A 13,818-nucleotide genomic window follows, 5' to 3' on the forward strand; every position below is an offset into this window, starting at 1 on the left:
TTTGATTCCATTATCATCAATTTTCTTATCAATTCTGAACCTGTCTGAAAATCTCAGACAGGTTAGACTGGATCTTTGATCAAGGCCGCCCTTACTACTACTGTTGTGGCCAGTGGACAACTGCATAATTTGTACAATATGCAGCCTTGGTTTGTCTTGGTTTCGACCTCCAAAATTGTGTGACCTGTCCTAGTCTCAATAGTCTCGTCTCTTTGTCGAAATGAAATAATAAAAAGGTGGCTGTTTGCTGTTTGATATTCAGTATGCACTCACTCTATAATTTAACTTTAGAAAATGCAAAAAAGTAGTTGGCTCATTCCTCAAAATATATCAGGAGCCTCATGCAGCTTTTGCGTACTTCACAAGATATCGGAATGCCAGAGGAAATTCTGCAGTTCTTCACATATTGGTCCAAACAAAATAAAATACTGAAGTTTTTAAAGTTAATTGTTAAGAACAACTTAAAACATTTGAGAACTTTCATCATTCATTCCAGGATCTAGGCTCTCTTTGAATTCACTCGGTATATAGGTTCCCGCCCTCGACCCCACTGCATTTTTCTCAGTCGACATAACACTTTGACTACTAACATTTTGGAATCTACTGTACTCCTTTTGCATTCACCCAAATTCAAATCTAATTCAGGCATACTACAAATGAATGCTCTTGCAAAAAGAACATATTTGACCTGCCCGTCCATTCATTTTCTACAGCCGCTTATCCTCACTAGGGTCGATGGCTTGCAAGTGCCTATCCCTGCTGTCTACGTGCAGTAGACTGGTTGTCAGCCAATCGCAGGGCACACAGAGACAAACAATAATCACCACACAATCACACTTAAGGACATTTTAGAGTGTCCAATACGCCCACCACGCATGTTTTTGGAATCGAAGGGGACGCCGAAGGGCCCGAAATGAACCCACGGGCATGGGGAGAAAATGTAAACGGCACACAAGAGAGCTGGAGCGAGCTGGAATTGAACTCGGGACTCTGAACTGTGAGTCGGTTGTGCTAACCACCCATCCGCTGTGCCGCTCTGTATTTGACTTAGTTTTCTAATGTACCTTCTGTGGGATTATTGAATTCTACCTTTTAAAAACTACCACCCGAGGGAATTGGGGGATCCTTGCTAGACGCACATTAGAGTGAGGTGGCCATCAAAGCCAATACCCTCCCTAGATAATATTCGATTCAAAGGTCTCAAAAATACCACACTTATCTCCTTAAAAATGTACATGTGACTTTCATTGACATGCAGACACATGAAATAAAACGTCCCAAATGAAGAATGAGATTAGCAAGCAAAATGCTGTACATAGAAAACACACGCCAAAAAAAAAACGCTAAAAATGTTCGGCACGCAAATGAGGCAAGCTTTGTTGTCTTTCACAATGCTCCCTTGACTCCTTGTTAATTTCAGATAATGTAAACATGGCATCGGTTCAGCTACTTGATATGATTACCCGCCCTTCATTATTAGGCCTAATTTGTAATAAACGCTGTGTAATTAGATCACTTTGACTCGCTATAAGCGCGCGTTGTTGCTCGCTTTGTACTACAACATTTAAGAAGCCCAGCCGGCCTCCTCCCACGACAAGTTAAATGCAATGTAAGCTATTTGGAAAGCATTCAAAAGCAAAGCCTGTCTTTTCGATTGATATTGAGTCTTTGAGAATTCCGAGATCTAAACCCTAAAGTCTTGCATCACCATCCTTAGTAGAAATTTAAACTCCTTGCTAATGGAGGGCTTCATTTTGCAACATTTTGAGTGTGCGCTCAGTCGTAGAGTGGTTAGCATGTCCAACTCACATTTCAGAGTCCCGTGTTCAATCCCAGCTCGCTACGGCTTTCCTGTTTGGAGTTTGCATCTTCTCCCCGAGCCCACGTGGGTTCCCACACTGCAAAAACCATGCAGGGCAGGTGTATACTGTAATTTGTCCGTAGGTGTGGTTAGGTGTGTGAATAGTTGTTCGTCCTGATGTGCCCTGCAATTATCTGTCAACCAGTTTCAGGGTGTTCCCCGCCGACTGCCTGAAGACAGCTGGGCTAGGCACCAGCAAGCCTGTGACCCTAGTGAAGACAAGCGGCTGTAGAAAATGGCTACTTTGTGTGTGTATAAGTGCCATTCAAATCAACGTGAATTAACTGTACATTTCTGCCTTACTTCAGCACTGCTTTAAATACTCTCAAACTACTCTACTTAGGAAATCCGCATCTGTTTACTAAACTTTAAAAATTGTAGTCGCAGCTTATCTGTGTGTTCTGTTTTTTTCATGTGACTTTGAATCAGAATCTGAGTAGGTGATGCCATTTTCTTTCAACAGCAAATGTCAAGTGTACGTGAAATAGTTTAGTCATCATATTATGTATTGACAAAATATTTTTTCAATGCTCTAAATGGGTAAACAAGGTTAGTTTTCTTTAATACTTGTCACATCGCCATTATAGAAACGACCAATACCTCAGCTGGTCTCAGGCCAGCTAAATGTTTCCTTTGCTGTCATCTTTTGTGGTCAAGAAAACACAATCTTTGTATTGTATCTATTATAATCTACAGGTATATTTTGCTAGTCAAACCTACCTACTATGTATATACTGGAAGCACTGCAGCAAAATAGACTGTTTGAAATCTGCGCTATACCAAATGTTCCCCATCTTAAGCAATCAGAAAATAAATACAGTACTTGCACTGAGTAACAGAAAAACGAGAAGCTGAATAGATCCTAGTAATCAACAGCCCTTACTTGCTTTTACGGCTATTTGCGCCTAACACGGTATACTCATTTGCCCGTTTTATTTAGTTTTACTCCATCCGCTGCATTGCTTTGATGTTGACATCTCAAACGGTCGGTGTATTTGGATTACGCTGACAGTCGAGTATACGTGTGAGTAAAAGCAGCGGCTTGACCTTTCACCAACCCCCTACCCTCCTTCACGCAGTTGTAGCAGGAGCACATAAAGTGAGTGGAGTATTAGACAAATGGCTGCGAAAAGATACACTCTGTCAGCCATCTATATTCATCAGTGTTCACTTACCAGGTTTACACTTCAGCTCTTCATGAATCTCTAGAGAGCTGCTTTTACCCTCCCTCTCCTGTGTTTTTTTTATTTTATTTTTTTACTTTTCAGCGGCTATTTTTTCCAATTGCTTTTGACTCCGATTCACCTATCGCTGCGGATTCATTCTCGAGACGGAAGTAGCCCAACCCCAAACAAACCACGACATGTCCATTTACTGAGTGTTTTGCCTGATGATAGTATTTACAGCTCGCAGGTCATTCATAAAATCACATGGCTAAAATAGGGACATCAAAGATAAATACAGTTATGAAGTCGGGAGCAAAGTTAATAACACTGAAAGAGAGTATCCCTGTTTTACCACCTTAAAGCTTCTTAAGTCGTTTGCTTGTGTGCAGTAGATTTAGAGCCGATTTGTTGGAAAATAACTACGGACCAGTAAAATTGAAAGCAAATAAAATCCAGAAATTAGTAATGTCCAAAACACCCTCAAAGTGCCATGAGATGCCTCCAATTTTGCCTCCAATTTTTTTTTTTTAATAAGAAATTTCAATATATGGGTTGCAAAATTATAATTTCATTAATGGTTTCTTCATTAGCTTCATATCATAAGGTTCACTTATCTTGAAATTGAGTGCTACTTCTGGGCATCAATTAACATAAAGAGCTACCTGTTTTATACACACTTCTGAAATCCGAAATATGTTCAATTTGCTTTTATTTAGACTACACTTGTAGTAAAAGCTAATAATGTTGATCTAATTTTGAAGAAATTGGTTATGTTATTGATTTCTCATTTATATGATCAGCAATGATTTAACAAGGTAGGAAACTGATTAATAAGGTTGGAAACTGATTAATAATAAAATTAGGAATAGGGTTAGTTACATTTACGTTTTTTAAGTCTCTATAGTCATGATTAACCCTGCCGTGAAGGAGGCTGTAACATGAGTGTAATAATTATTTTCAATAACCAGGAAAATATTGGTGTAATATTATATTAATATAAATTATATAAATATTTTATAAGTAAAATTGTCATATTAAAATATTATTAAAATTGTGATTTTTATATATATTTTTATATATTTTTAATTCAAATTCCCTTTGTATGAAGGCCCTTTAAATAAGTATACAGAACCAAAAGGGACAAAATTAAATCCATGAAGTTACTATCCATTAGTTAATTAAATTTTCATTAATTCAATTAATTTTTTAATTAATTAATTAAAAATGCAATTAAATAAATCAATTTCATTTAATGTGTCATTAAGTAAATAAATGACCAACTGTTATATTAAAACAATATTTATCTATTTAATTAATTATTTCATGGTTCTGTGTAACGGATTTTCATGAATTATTTTATCTGTCAAACTCCCCTGTCAAAGTTTGATGGGTTACCCTGCTCTTCAAGGCAAGACAGAGCAGGATAACCAATGTGGAGTACTTCTTTGTTCACGCCTGGGTCAACGTCGTGATCGGAAAGTGCGGAAATAACTCCAACAACTTCAAATAAATCCTCCACTTTACAGATCGTTTTCCGCAGGCCCTGCTTCCACATACACAGCAAGGCCTCATCTCGCCATGTTTCCAACCACTTCAGACCATAGCGATGGATCGGAAAAGATTTGAGCTAAACAGACTTTGGCCACGCTCCTTGACTTTGACAGGCGAGTTTGACCGACACAATTAGTTCATGAAACACCACAACACTGGAGTGGACCATGAAATAATTACTTAAATGGAAAAATAATTGTGTTGGTAAATGTGTTGAATCAGTCCATCATGGATGAAGAGATTTTCAAGATCCAGAAAGACATAGCACATCTTCTAAAAACAAAGGCAACTCACAAAACAGTCATAATAGAATACATCGAAGGTGCGTTGTTTTTTGTTTGATTTTAAATCAAAATTTGTAGGTGCTTGCATTTTAACTTTTTTATGTTATGGTGAAAGCAATCACACTTGGAAAGAACACAATGTAAATGTGCAATAATTACACCAGACTGGCATGACACTTTAAATCTCACCCTCACCCCCTCATCACAATTTGCGGATGTGGCACAATGAAAATGCTGCTGAATGAGTCGAGAGACTACCGGTCAAAAAAAAACAAAACAAAAACTTTTATCCTCGAAAGAATGAAAGCTAAAGTTTTCAAATGATTGTAGTCTGTAGGTAAACCTTTTAAAAAATACATCTTTTGATAATGTGTGCAAAAGATTCTGATGACGCCAACAGCTTCAAGTCATTTTGTTCAGCCGCTTTGTGGGGCTTGCTTCATGTCTCACATACGTAGCGGTTATTCCCAGTATCCCACACAAACAGAGATGTTTAAAACGATTAGAGACCTTTGTTGCAGCGGGTTGTCTGAAAGCATGCTCAGTCGCTAGCTTCTGTCAAATGAGAACACTATTGCCCGGACTCTCAATTAACCTTTGGTTTTCCCACGGTGATGTACTCCTGCTTATGGTACCCAAGTACTCGGTGGGACTAGAAGCACACTTGAGAAACAGTAGAAGCAGTTGAATAGTAACTGTGGTTGTGTGAGGCTATGTTATTTGGACGCTGTCTGTAGGATTCTTGGTTTCGTCTATCACCGGTTGCAATTATGAAGTCTTTATGGCAAGAGGCAGATTTGTTTTGAGTGAAATTGGACGCATGTTAACTGTGGTCAACCAGTCAACCGATCAATCAGTGCATGCTCTTTTTCATCAGCCACACTTCAGAGATTATTGCTTAAAAGCAATTCAAGAACCTTATTGATTTCTGAGGTCAAATGTCAGACCAGTGGGGACTTGCTCCTCAGTACGCCGCTTGGCACTGTTTGCAAATCATCTTCCAACTTTCTGCAGATAGTTGCTCTACGGCAAAGCCAAAAGCCTCTCAATTCACTCTCGAGAATGCTGGGTCAAAGTTTAGGCTGCCAAATTTGAACCAATTTTCCTGCTGCTCGGTGTTGACTGCAGGGATGATTAATTCTCAGGATTCACAATTTTGGAAGATTTAAAAGAAAATGGCATTACACATGATCTTTCACGCATGTTTCCACAAATTGGGCTGTGGGTTTTCCACTTCGAATTAGGAGAAACCTTGAAAATCAGTCCAAGGTTTATCAGAGTGAGGCACCAACATTGGAAAATGTATATGGAGTAAGCTCGCTGTCAAAAAGAAGTATGCGTGTTACACCGTTCGTATGAGGACGACTCTCGCGAGACTTCTGAGCCTTTGGATTTGAGTTGAATGTGCAAATTGAGATGATGTCACGCCAAGTTACCAGGCAAAGTCAGTCGATCTGCGAGTCATTCGCGCCGCACATGTGTAAAGCCGAAAAATAATGGCCAGATTGAATGCGAGCTAAACGCCAAACAGAAGCTTTCAATAGCTCACCAGGCTTCAATCTTAAGGATAGTGTTTGTGCATTTTTAGTAATGTTCAATAATGAAGCTTTTGTGGGCCTGTTTTTGATTTTGTTTTTCGAAAATGACATCATTATGGGAAGCTTCTGTAACTGCTAGTGACCTCTGCTGGCAGAAACAAGCACGGCAGTTGACTTGGGGAATAAAAAACACTTTTGACCTGGTGTTGATGCACACACAAATGTGTGTGAAGTGGAATCCTATTGCGAAATATAGATTAATTAATTACAAATAAAGATTTTTAGATTTATTGTTGTGGTTATGTGGCAGTTAATCTCTTCAAAAAAACATTGTGATGGACCAGTTCATAAATTATAGTATTGATTTTCATACAATACTGTGTATGGATTTGGAGTCCCAGGTCATAAACCTGTCAGTCCAATTTCAAATTTTAAATGATGTCAAAAGCATCCTGACGCATAAGCAAATCCAGATTTGGATGCCTTATGATTTCCAGAAATGCCCTGGTTTTTTTGAATTGATTATAGAGAAAAGTCCATTTCAAATTTGCTGGTAATGCCCGTTTTTAAGAAAATGTGAGAGCATTAAAATTGCTCTGAATAACCGTCGATCTGATGAAGTCGACATTTGCAATTTTGGCTTCTTACTGATGACATGTTTAGTGCTTTTCACAGACTTATTGATACAACCACACTCTCCACAAACTGGCCTTTTGTTTTGGAGATGGAAAATAATGGGAAAAAAAATGGGGAGACATCACCGTATTTGAGTTAGGGGTGCTTTTCTGCGGCAAGGCAGGATGGCCACCAATGGGTTCATCCGTTACCTTGGTGAGTACACGGCCTGTGAATCAGGCATATATACGTCCGTGGTAGTATAGTATAAAGGCCTAAAAACAACAAACGTGGGGCGAATGTGAAGTTGCCTACCCACTCTGACGTTGGCCCTGCAGTCGGCATGTTGAGCTTGAAAAACAACAGAAGTACACCGCAACGATGCTTACTAATTAATTACCGTAATTCCCCAAATATAGGACACACTTGGTATAGGACACACCCTTAATTTTGGGGTCACAGTCTATGTTACCGTGTATAGGACGGTGTACAGTGTAAAACTTATAGCAAAACAGAATAAATCTCATCGTTTGTAAATTCTTCATATGTTCATATCTGTACGTTATATATTTGTTGCGGGTTAAGTTTGTTTCAAATTTGCAGCATTGTGAGCAGTCATTGAACGTCGCGCCAGTGTAAAGTTTGAATGCGCTCGAAGCGTTTCTTTTTCTTTTTCCTCGCGATGCAGGTCGAGTTTAGTTTGGCATAAACACCCAAAGTTACGAACCATCCATGTTACTCCGAGTTTATGATTGTGTATATATGCCAAAAGATCACAATACATAAACGAGTCAAAATGGAATACATTTCCATGTTCTCTAACCGGAGCACATACCTTGCCACTCTTAAATGAATCAACTGAAGACATCATAACCTTTACACGGTCCTCTCCGTTTTAGCAATATTCCTGTGTGTGACAAAGGACGGACTCAGGACAGTGGTTCAGTCTGCTCACTTCCTTTATTGAAAATAATGCCACAGCAACCTCAGACACTGGCTGCTACTGTCTAGCTTATCCCGTTACAGTAATTATTGTAAAGATGTGGCCAATATAAAAATGCATGTGTGCATCAAAACTCGGCTTATGTGGCTAACAGATCAATGTTCCTTGAGTTATCGTTTATTGGTTGGACCCATTGGCCTTAATTTTTTGGGGGAAAAAATGTGTCTTACGTTATATTTGGAGAATTACTCTACTTTCTTTCAATGCATGAGCTACAGTAGAACTACACTCAGACTATCCGTAATAATTTTCCTCATCGTTAAAAAAACCCAAAGCTCTTTACGGGGGCGGGATATAAAAATGTAAACAATGCCTACCTCTATCTTTTTCTCTCACAGAGAACTCCCACGTGAAGCAAACCCTCACGTTCTTGACACAGTGTGATGCAATGCTGACATAAATCCTACCTGGTATATCCAGTTGCATCCCCAAGTGTGACTTTCCTCACTTTGTCGAAATACCCTTACGGTAATATCTGTCTCGCTCTTCCCTCCAGACATTGTAAGTTGAAATGTTGAGGGTGACAATGTGGCTTTCCTTCGCTTAGCATTTATTCTCGTTCGTCACGTCCTGTTATTGCCTTGTACGCTGATTTTCTAGCTCGCTGCCAAACAAAGTGGTCAATTGTCACGTTTGTCCGACTGACTCAAAATGCTGAATCTGCCGAGAATGCCCCCCACCCGACGTAACGGCGGTGTGACTGTATTTTTCAGACTAAAAGGCACACCTAAATCGCTTTAACTTTTTCTTAAAATTGACAGGATGCCTTATATTCAGGCGGTTGAAGTTGAATAAGGTTTGACTGATTTTCTGTATGGGTTTATTTTTTTCCTTACGCGTTATACCCCGTTGCACCCAATAACCCAGTTTACCTCACATGTGGAAATTTCCCCCAAATGTACCTTTTAACGGAGACTGTGCCTCATAATCCCGTGCTCCTTTAATACGAAAAAATGGGAATCAGACGGATGGCCAGACTCTTTCCGACTTCCAACGTTGGATTGGTTTATCGACAGTCGACCAGGGGTCGGCAACCTTTAAGATTCAAAGAGCCATTTTGACCCAGTTTCCACAGATGAGACAACAGCGCAAAGCCGCAAACAATTTACTACATCTGAATTGAAAAAAAAAAAAAAAATATATATATATATATATATATATATATATATATATATATATATATATATATATATATATATATATATATATATATATAATATTAAAAAAAAGGAGTGGAAGCGGACAGAATCAGTTTGGAGCCAGAGGAGAGCAGACCAAACCAACGGCTGAATCCATCCGTGTTCACCAACAGGGGCATTAAAATGAGATTCATTCTGTGTTAAGAATTCTTCAAGCGCTCCACTTTGTATTGTTTGCTTCCCTGTGTTATTTTGAAATACCTGTTTTTAATCTGGAAAGCCGCGCTGCATTTCCTGTTTGCATTCTCCGTTTGTCATTTAGCTTTAGCCAAGGTTTTTACTGTCTTGGTTTTAAGAAAAGTACTAGGAAACTGAGCCTACATTTGAGTCTTGTTCACACACAGGGCCAGATGACATTTTGTGTTAACAATTCTTCAAGCCCTTTATTTTTTAATGTTCCCTTATATTTTACTTTGAAAATGTGTGCTTTTAATCTGGAAGGCTGTGCTAAATTTTCCTTTCCTGTTTTCACCTTCCCAAAACTTTTGTCTGTCGTGCGTCACGTTTCCTGTCCCGTAGTACCAAACTCGTCCTATCATCCAATCACGTAAACGTCAGTGACTGCAATTCAAATGCGTCGCTTGTTACGCCGTCCAAGTGGTCACTCTGAACCAAGCATTATTTATTTTCCCAAATCACCAAACCACTGAGAACCGCAGCATAAGGATGAAAGAGCTGCGTACGACTCCCAAGCCACAGGTTCCCGACCCCCAATCCTAAAACTTTTAAGTCCTGAGCTAAGTGTATTTCGGCAAATCTTGCAGTGCTTGGGTTTTTCCCCCCAAAAAGTCTTTTGTAACAAGTGTAGGCACCTTGGAGTGTGGAAAAAGTTCTGTAGATTCCCTTGGTGTGTGTGTGTGTGTGTAGAACAGGTAGCTGGTCTGCTATCACACTCTTGATCTTATCTGGTCGTCCAGATAGCAGCTGGAGTTCTTGCTGCTGTGTGATTGCAGCAGAGAGCGACAGCCTCTTGGGGGCAAAAAAAAAAAAGCTAAGAATTATTTGTCCTGCCAACTAAAATTTGACAGATGTTAAAACCGACTGCACTAACACTTTTATTTTTTGTTTCCCTCTTAGATCCGATGGGAGAAGAACATCACACTCGGGGAACCGCCGGGATTTTTACACTCGTGGTGGTGGTATGTACAGTATATATGACGATCAAAACTATGTCAACACTCAATCCCACACACGTGTATTATGTTACTACTGTAAGAGCACTCATCGTGACAAGCTAGAGGATTGCGTAGAGGTGGGGAACGGGGCGGCGGCAGGGGGGGGCAGTAATTGCAGGGAATGCTAAGTGCATCATCTCACATATGTTTTAGTGCTCCTTGCATTGCTGCCATTCATCAGTGAGTTTACTTCCGATGTCTGGTTTCTTTAACACAACATTGCTCACAAAGTTAAAATCATGTTTAAATTCTGCTTTTATTTCCTTTCTATTCCGTCTCTCAACACAAATGCGGCAGGTTCACTAATGCGTCATAAGCAGCGAACAGCGTGTTCTGTTCTGCCTGTCTGGCTCGGGTCAGTGCGCTTGCAGGCTGACACTGTTGTCCTCGGAAGGAATAAGCCACATTTCCAGCCGAGCACTCCGGCTGTATGCGGTTTTCCACGGTGCATTGTAGTGTGGAGGCAATAGGCTGGTTGTTATGTAATTACCATGGCAAGACCATTCAGTGTGGTCTTCCAGTGAATCCTACAAAAATTAAATTGTTCTTCCGGTTTGGTTCCTGTGTCGCTCTGTCAACCAATCAACATATTGAAAGCTTTACCTTTTATGTACGCTCCCTATGTACTTCGGACACCAAATAAATAGCCCCCAAATCAGATATTACTGTAAAGTTTAATCTTTGCCAAAAAGGTAACGACTTCTTCCATAATCCCTCCAAGGTTATCATTGTAATTCTATTGCAGGTGGGTTGGAGATTTTCCCAGCTGACATTGGGATAGAATGAGTCAATTACAGGGCAGAAACACATCCAGTCGAAAGTTTCGAAACATCTTCAGATGCAAAATAATCACATTGTAACACAGAACCCCCCCAAATCTAGCTATTAACGCTTAAATATGTACAACTGTGAACGGAAAATCATTCCATATCATAAAGCATCATCCACATCATCCAAAATTAATGAGAAAATACCAAGTTATGCAAAGTTGTTATCTGGGCAAATGGTGCTTACCGTATTTCTCCGTGTACAAGTCGAGTTTTTTTTCCCTCATTTTCAACCCCCATATTGGGGGGTCGACTTATACCCGCATAACTCAAAACCAGACAAATTTCTCCTCATATCTGTGTTTGAATAACATTAATTTCAACATGAAAGACGTAATATCATGTCATTTACAAGGCTTAAAATTATTATATAATACCTCTAATTTGATATAGTATGTATCCGTTTTAGCGCGTTTGCATTTTCAAATACGTCAAGCGCGGCCTGATTGCCTCTTTGTTGTGAACAATGAGGCTGCGTGGATAATATTTCTGGTTGACTTTGACCCATTATGAAAAGAAAAATACGACTTGACTTGTCCGTTAGTTCAAGACAAAAATACGAGAGCAGTGGCATGGCACGTGTGGATGTCAGCAGGCGAGGGGAAAAACACAGCGAAGGGCAACCAATCCACTCGCTGATCTCGCCTTGGTTGTCACTTAGGTAAAGAAGGCTTCAGCAACGCTTTTCTGAAGACCTTTTCCTGCTACTCGTTAGAAAATTGGACGGGTCTGAAGAAGACTACCCGCAGAAGAGCAACGAGGATGTTTGCGAGACGAGCAGGAGATATATCTATCTATCTATCTATCTATATATATATATATATATATATATATATATATATATATATATATATATATATATATATATATATATATATATATATATATATATATATATAGATAGATAGATAGATAGATAGATAGATAGATAGATAGATAGATAGATAGATAGATAGATAGATAGATAGATAGATAGATATAGTGGTGTGGGGTGTGTTTGTTGCAATTACCGATTTCAGAAAAAGAACTCCAGAACTCCCAAGTTTACGCTAAAATGTGAATGTAATGAGCTGCGAGGAGGAAGTGGCTGGGAAGGGTGCGCACAAGGAGGCAAATGAAAGGTGGAGTACATATACGGAATCCTCAGCATGAGTGGCACGAGGGCAGCGAGAGGCGGAATAAGAGGTTTGACAGGAGGGCCGCTTTGTTCATCATTCACGCTCTTCTCCAAAGCACCCCCGGCCTGGCTTCGTATAGTAAACGTGCCGCTTCATTCATTCATCCTGTTTGGGCCTCAGTGTGTGTTGTCATTGTAGAGCGTGTTGACATGGCTCATAATGGTCTTTAAAGAGCTCTGCTTCACCCAGTGAAAGACAGGAGTAGCAACAAAAGGCAAATACATGTACAGCGTGTTTGAATTTGTTGCGAGTGTGACTTTGGACACGGGTATAATTTCCCAACTGCTACCGCTAATGGCATTCTGACACATTTGGTACCAGGCACTTGATTAGCGATAAATCAACTTTAATTCTTTCTTTTTTCATTGTTTCCAGGCCAACCCGTCAAAAATATTGCTTCACGCAATACCGGTTGGGGACCGTTGACCTGAAGTGTGTGTTTTAGGGTGTGAGTTGAGAGTTGGCGGATGATTAGCCGGGCAAGAGTATACGACATAGCCAAGGGGCGTCTGTCTCGGCAGAACGCACGTGGACACGAGGACTCACGAGGGGGGAGGTTGGTTCCCGGGGTTGTCAGTGGGGTCCACCCATTGGAGCCCCCCCCTCGCAAACCTCCCCCAAAACAAAAGCTCCAGATGGTAGAAAAGCCACCAAGCTTCCACGTCGCTCCCCCCTCCTGCAACCTTTGTCTGGAGGCCTGTCCTTTGTTTGCGGAAGAGAGACCCCCGAATGGATTAACTCTTTGCATTTCAGCCTCCTTTGTGTTAAACAGCCAAATCTAAGACCCCGACCTCGCTGTCACCCTGGCCCCACCCCCCAGCCGTCGCCTCCTCAACACCTCACTAGTCTGTTCTTCGCTGCCTCTGTGGATGCTTCCTGTTGGATGGTGTGGGGGTGCTTTAGAATATGACTGCGGATGGGTGTGGGGAGGTGTTAGGGGACTGAAGCTTTTTAGTAGGGGGTCACTCATCCACATCTGTTGTTATGGGTAGAGGGATAAAGAAAAGCTTCAGTGAGGGCTGCAGGTGTTGATTGTGTCATTAGCTCCTTCTCTATTGGCCGCTGTTAGTTGTCTCCCTCTTTATCCTCAAATCGATTGCTTTAACCAATTTTCACTGGATTGTCACTGAATTCTAAACCTTCCTTAAGGCACACACACATATGCACACAGACACACGCATACTGTACACAATAATCCCATAACAACAACAGTATGGCATGGGAATCTCTAGGTGCCATTACTTTGTTGGCGCTTTTGAAAATACACTCCGAGCGCGCTCTGGTTCACTCCGGCATTTTGGAAATTCAGTGCTCTGCTCAGCTGCGCCGTTAGGAAATTCGGTGCGGACCAAAAAAATGGAATGCTGGTGCGCGCGGGCTGCGATCTGACTGGGGGCCTGGTGCGCCAGTGCCTTGGGCAT

General features: G+C 40.5%; 1 protein-coding gene across 2 annotated transcripts in view; it reads left to right on the forward strand.

Moving 5' to 3' along the window:
• LOC148417398 (single-stranded DNA-binding protein 3-like) overlaps positions 1-13,818 on the forward strand; it is a 122,166-nt gene that overhangs the window by 14,721 nt on the left and 93,627 nt on the right. For both annotated transcript variants that reach the window (XM_088426126.1, XM_088426125.1), the window contains exon 3: positions 10,295-10,356. In XM_088426126.1, the coding sequence (XP_088282252.1) occupies positions 10,295-10,356 (62 nt within the window). The remainder of the gene's footprint in view (positions 1-10,294; positions 10,357-13,818) is intronic.

Source organism: Hippichthys cyanospilos, chromosome 10 (genome assembly GCF_059441005.1).
Source record: "Hippichthys cyanospilos isolate Australia breed blue-spotted pipefish chromosome 10, RoL_Hcya_1.0, whole genome shotgun sequence".
NCBI lineage: Eukaryota > Metazoa > Chordata > Actinopteri > Syngnathiformes > Syngnathidae > Hippichthys > Hippichthys cyanospilos.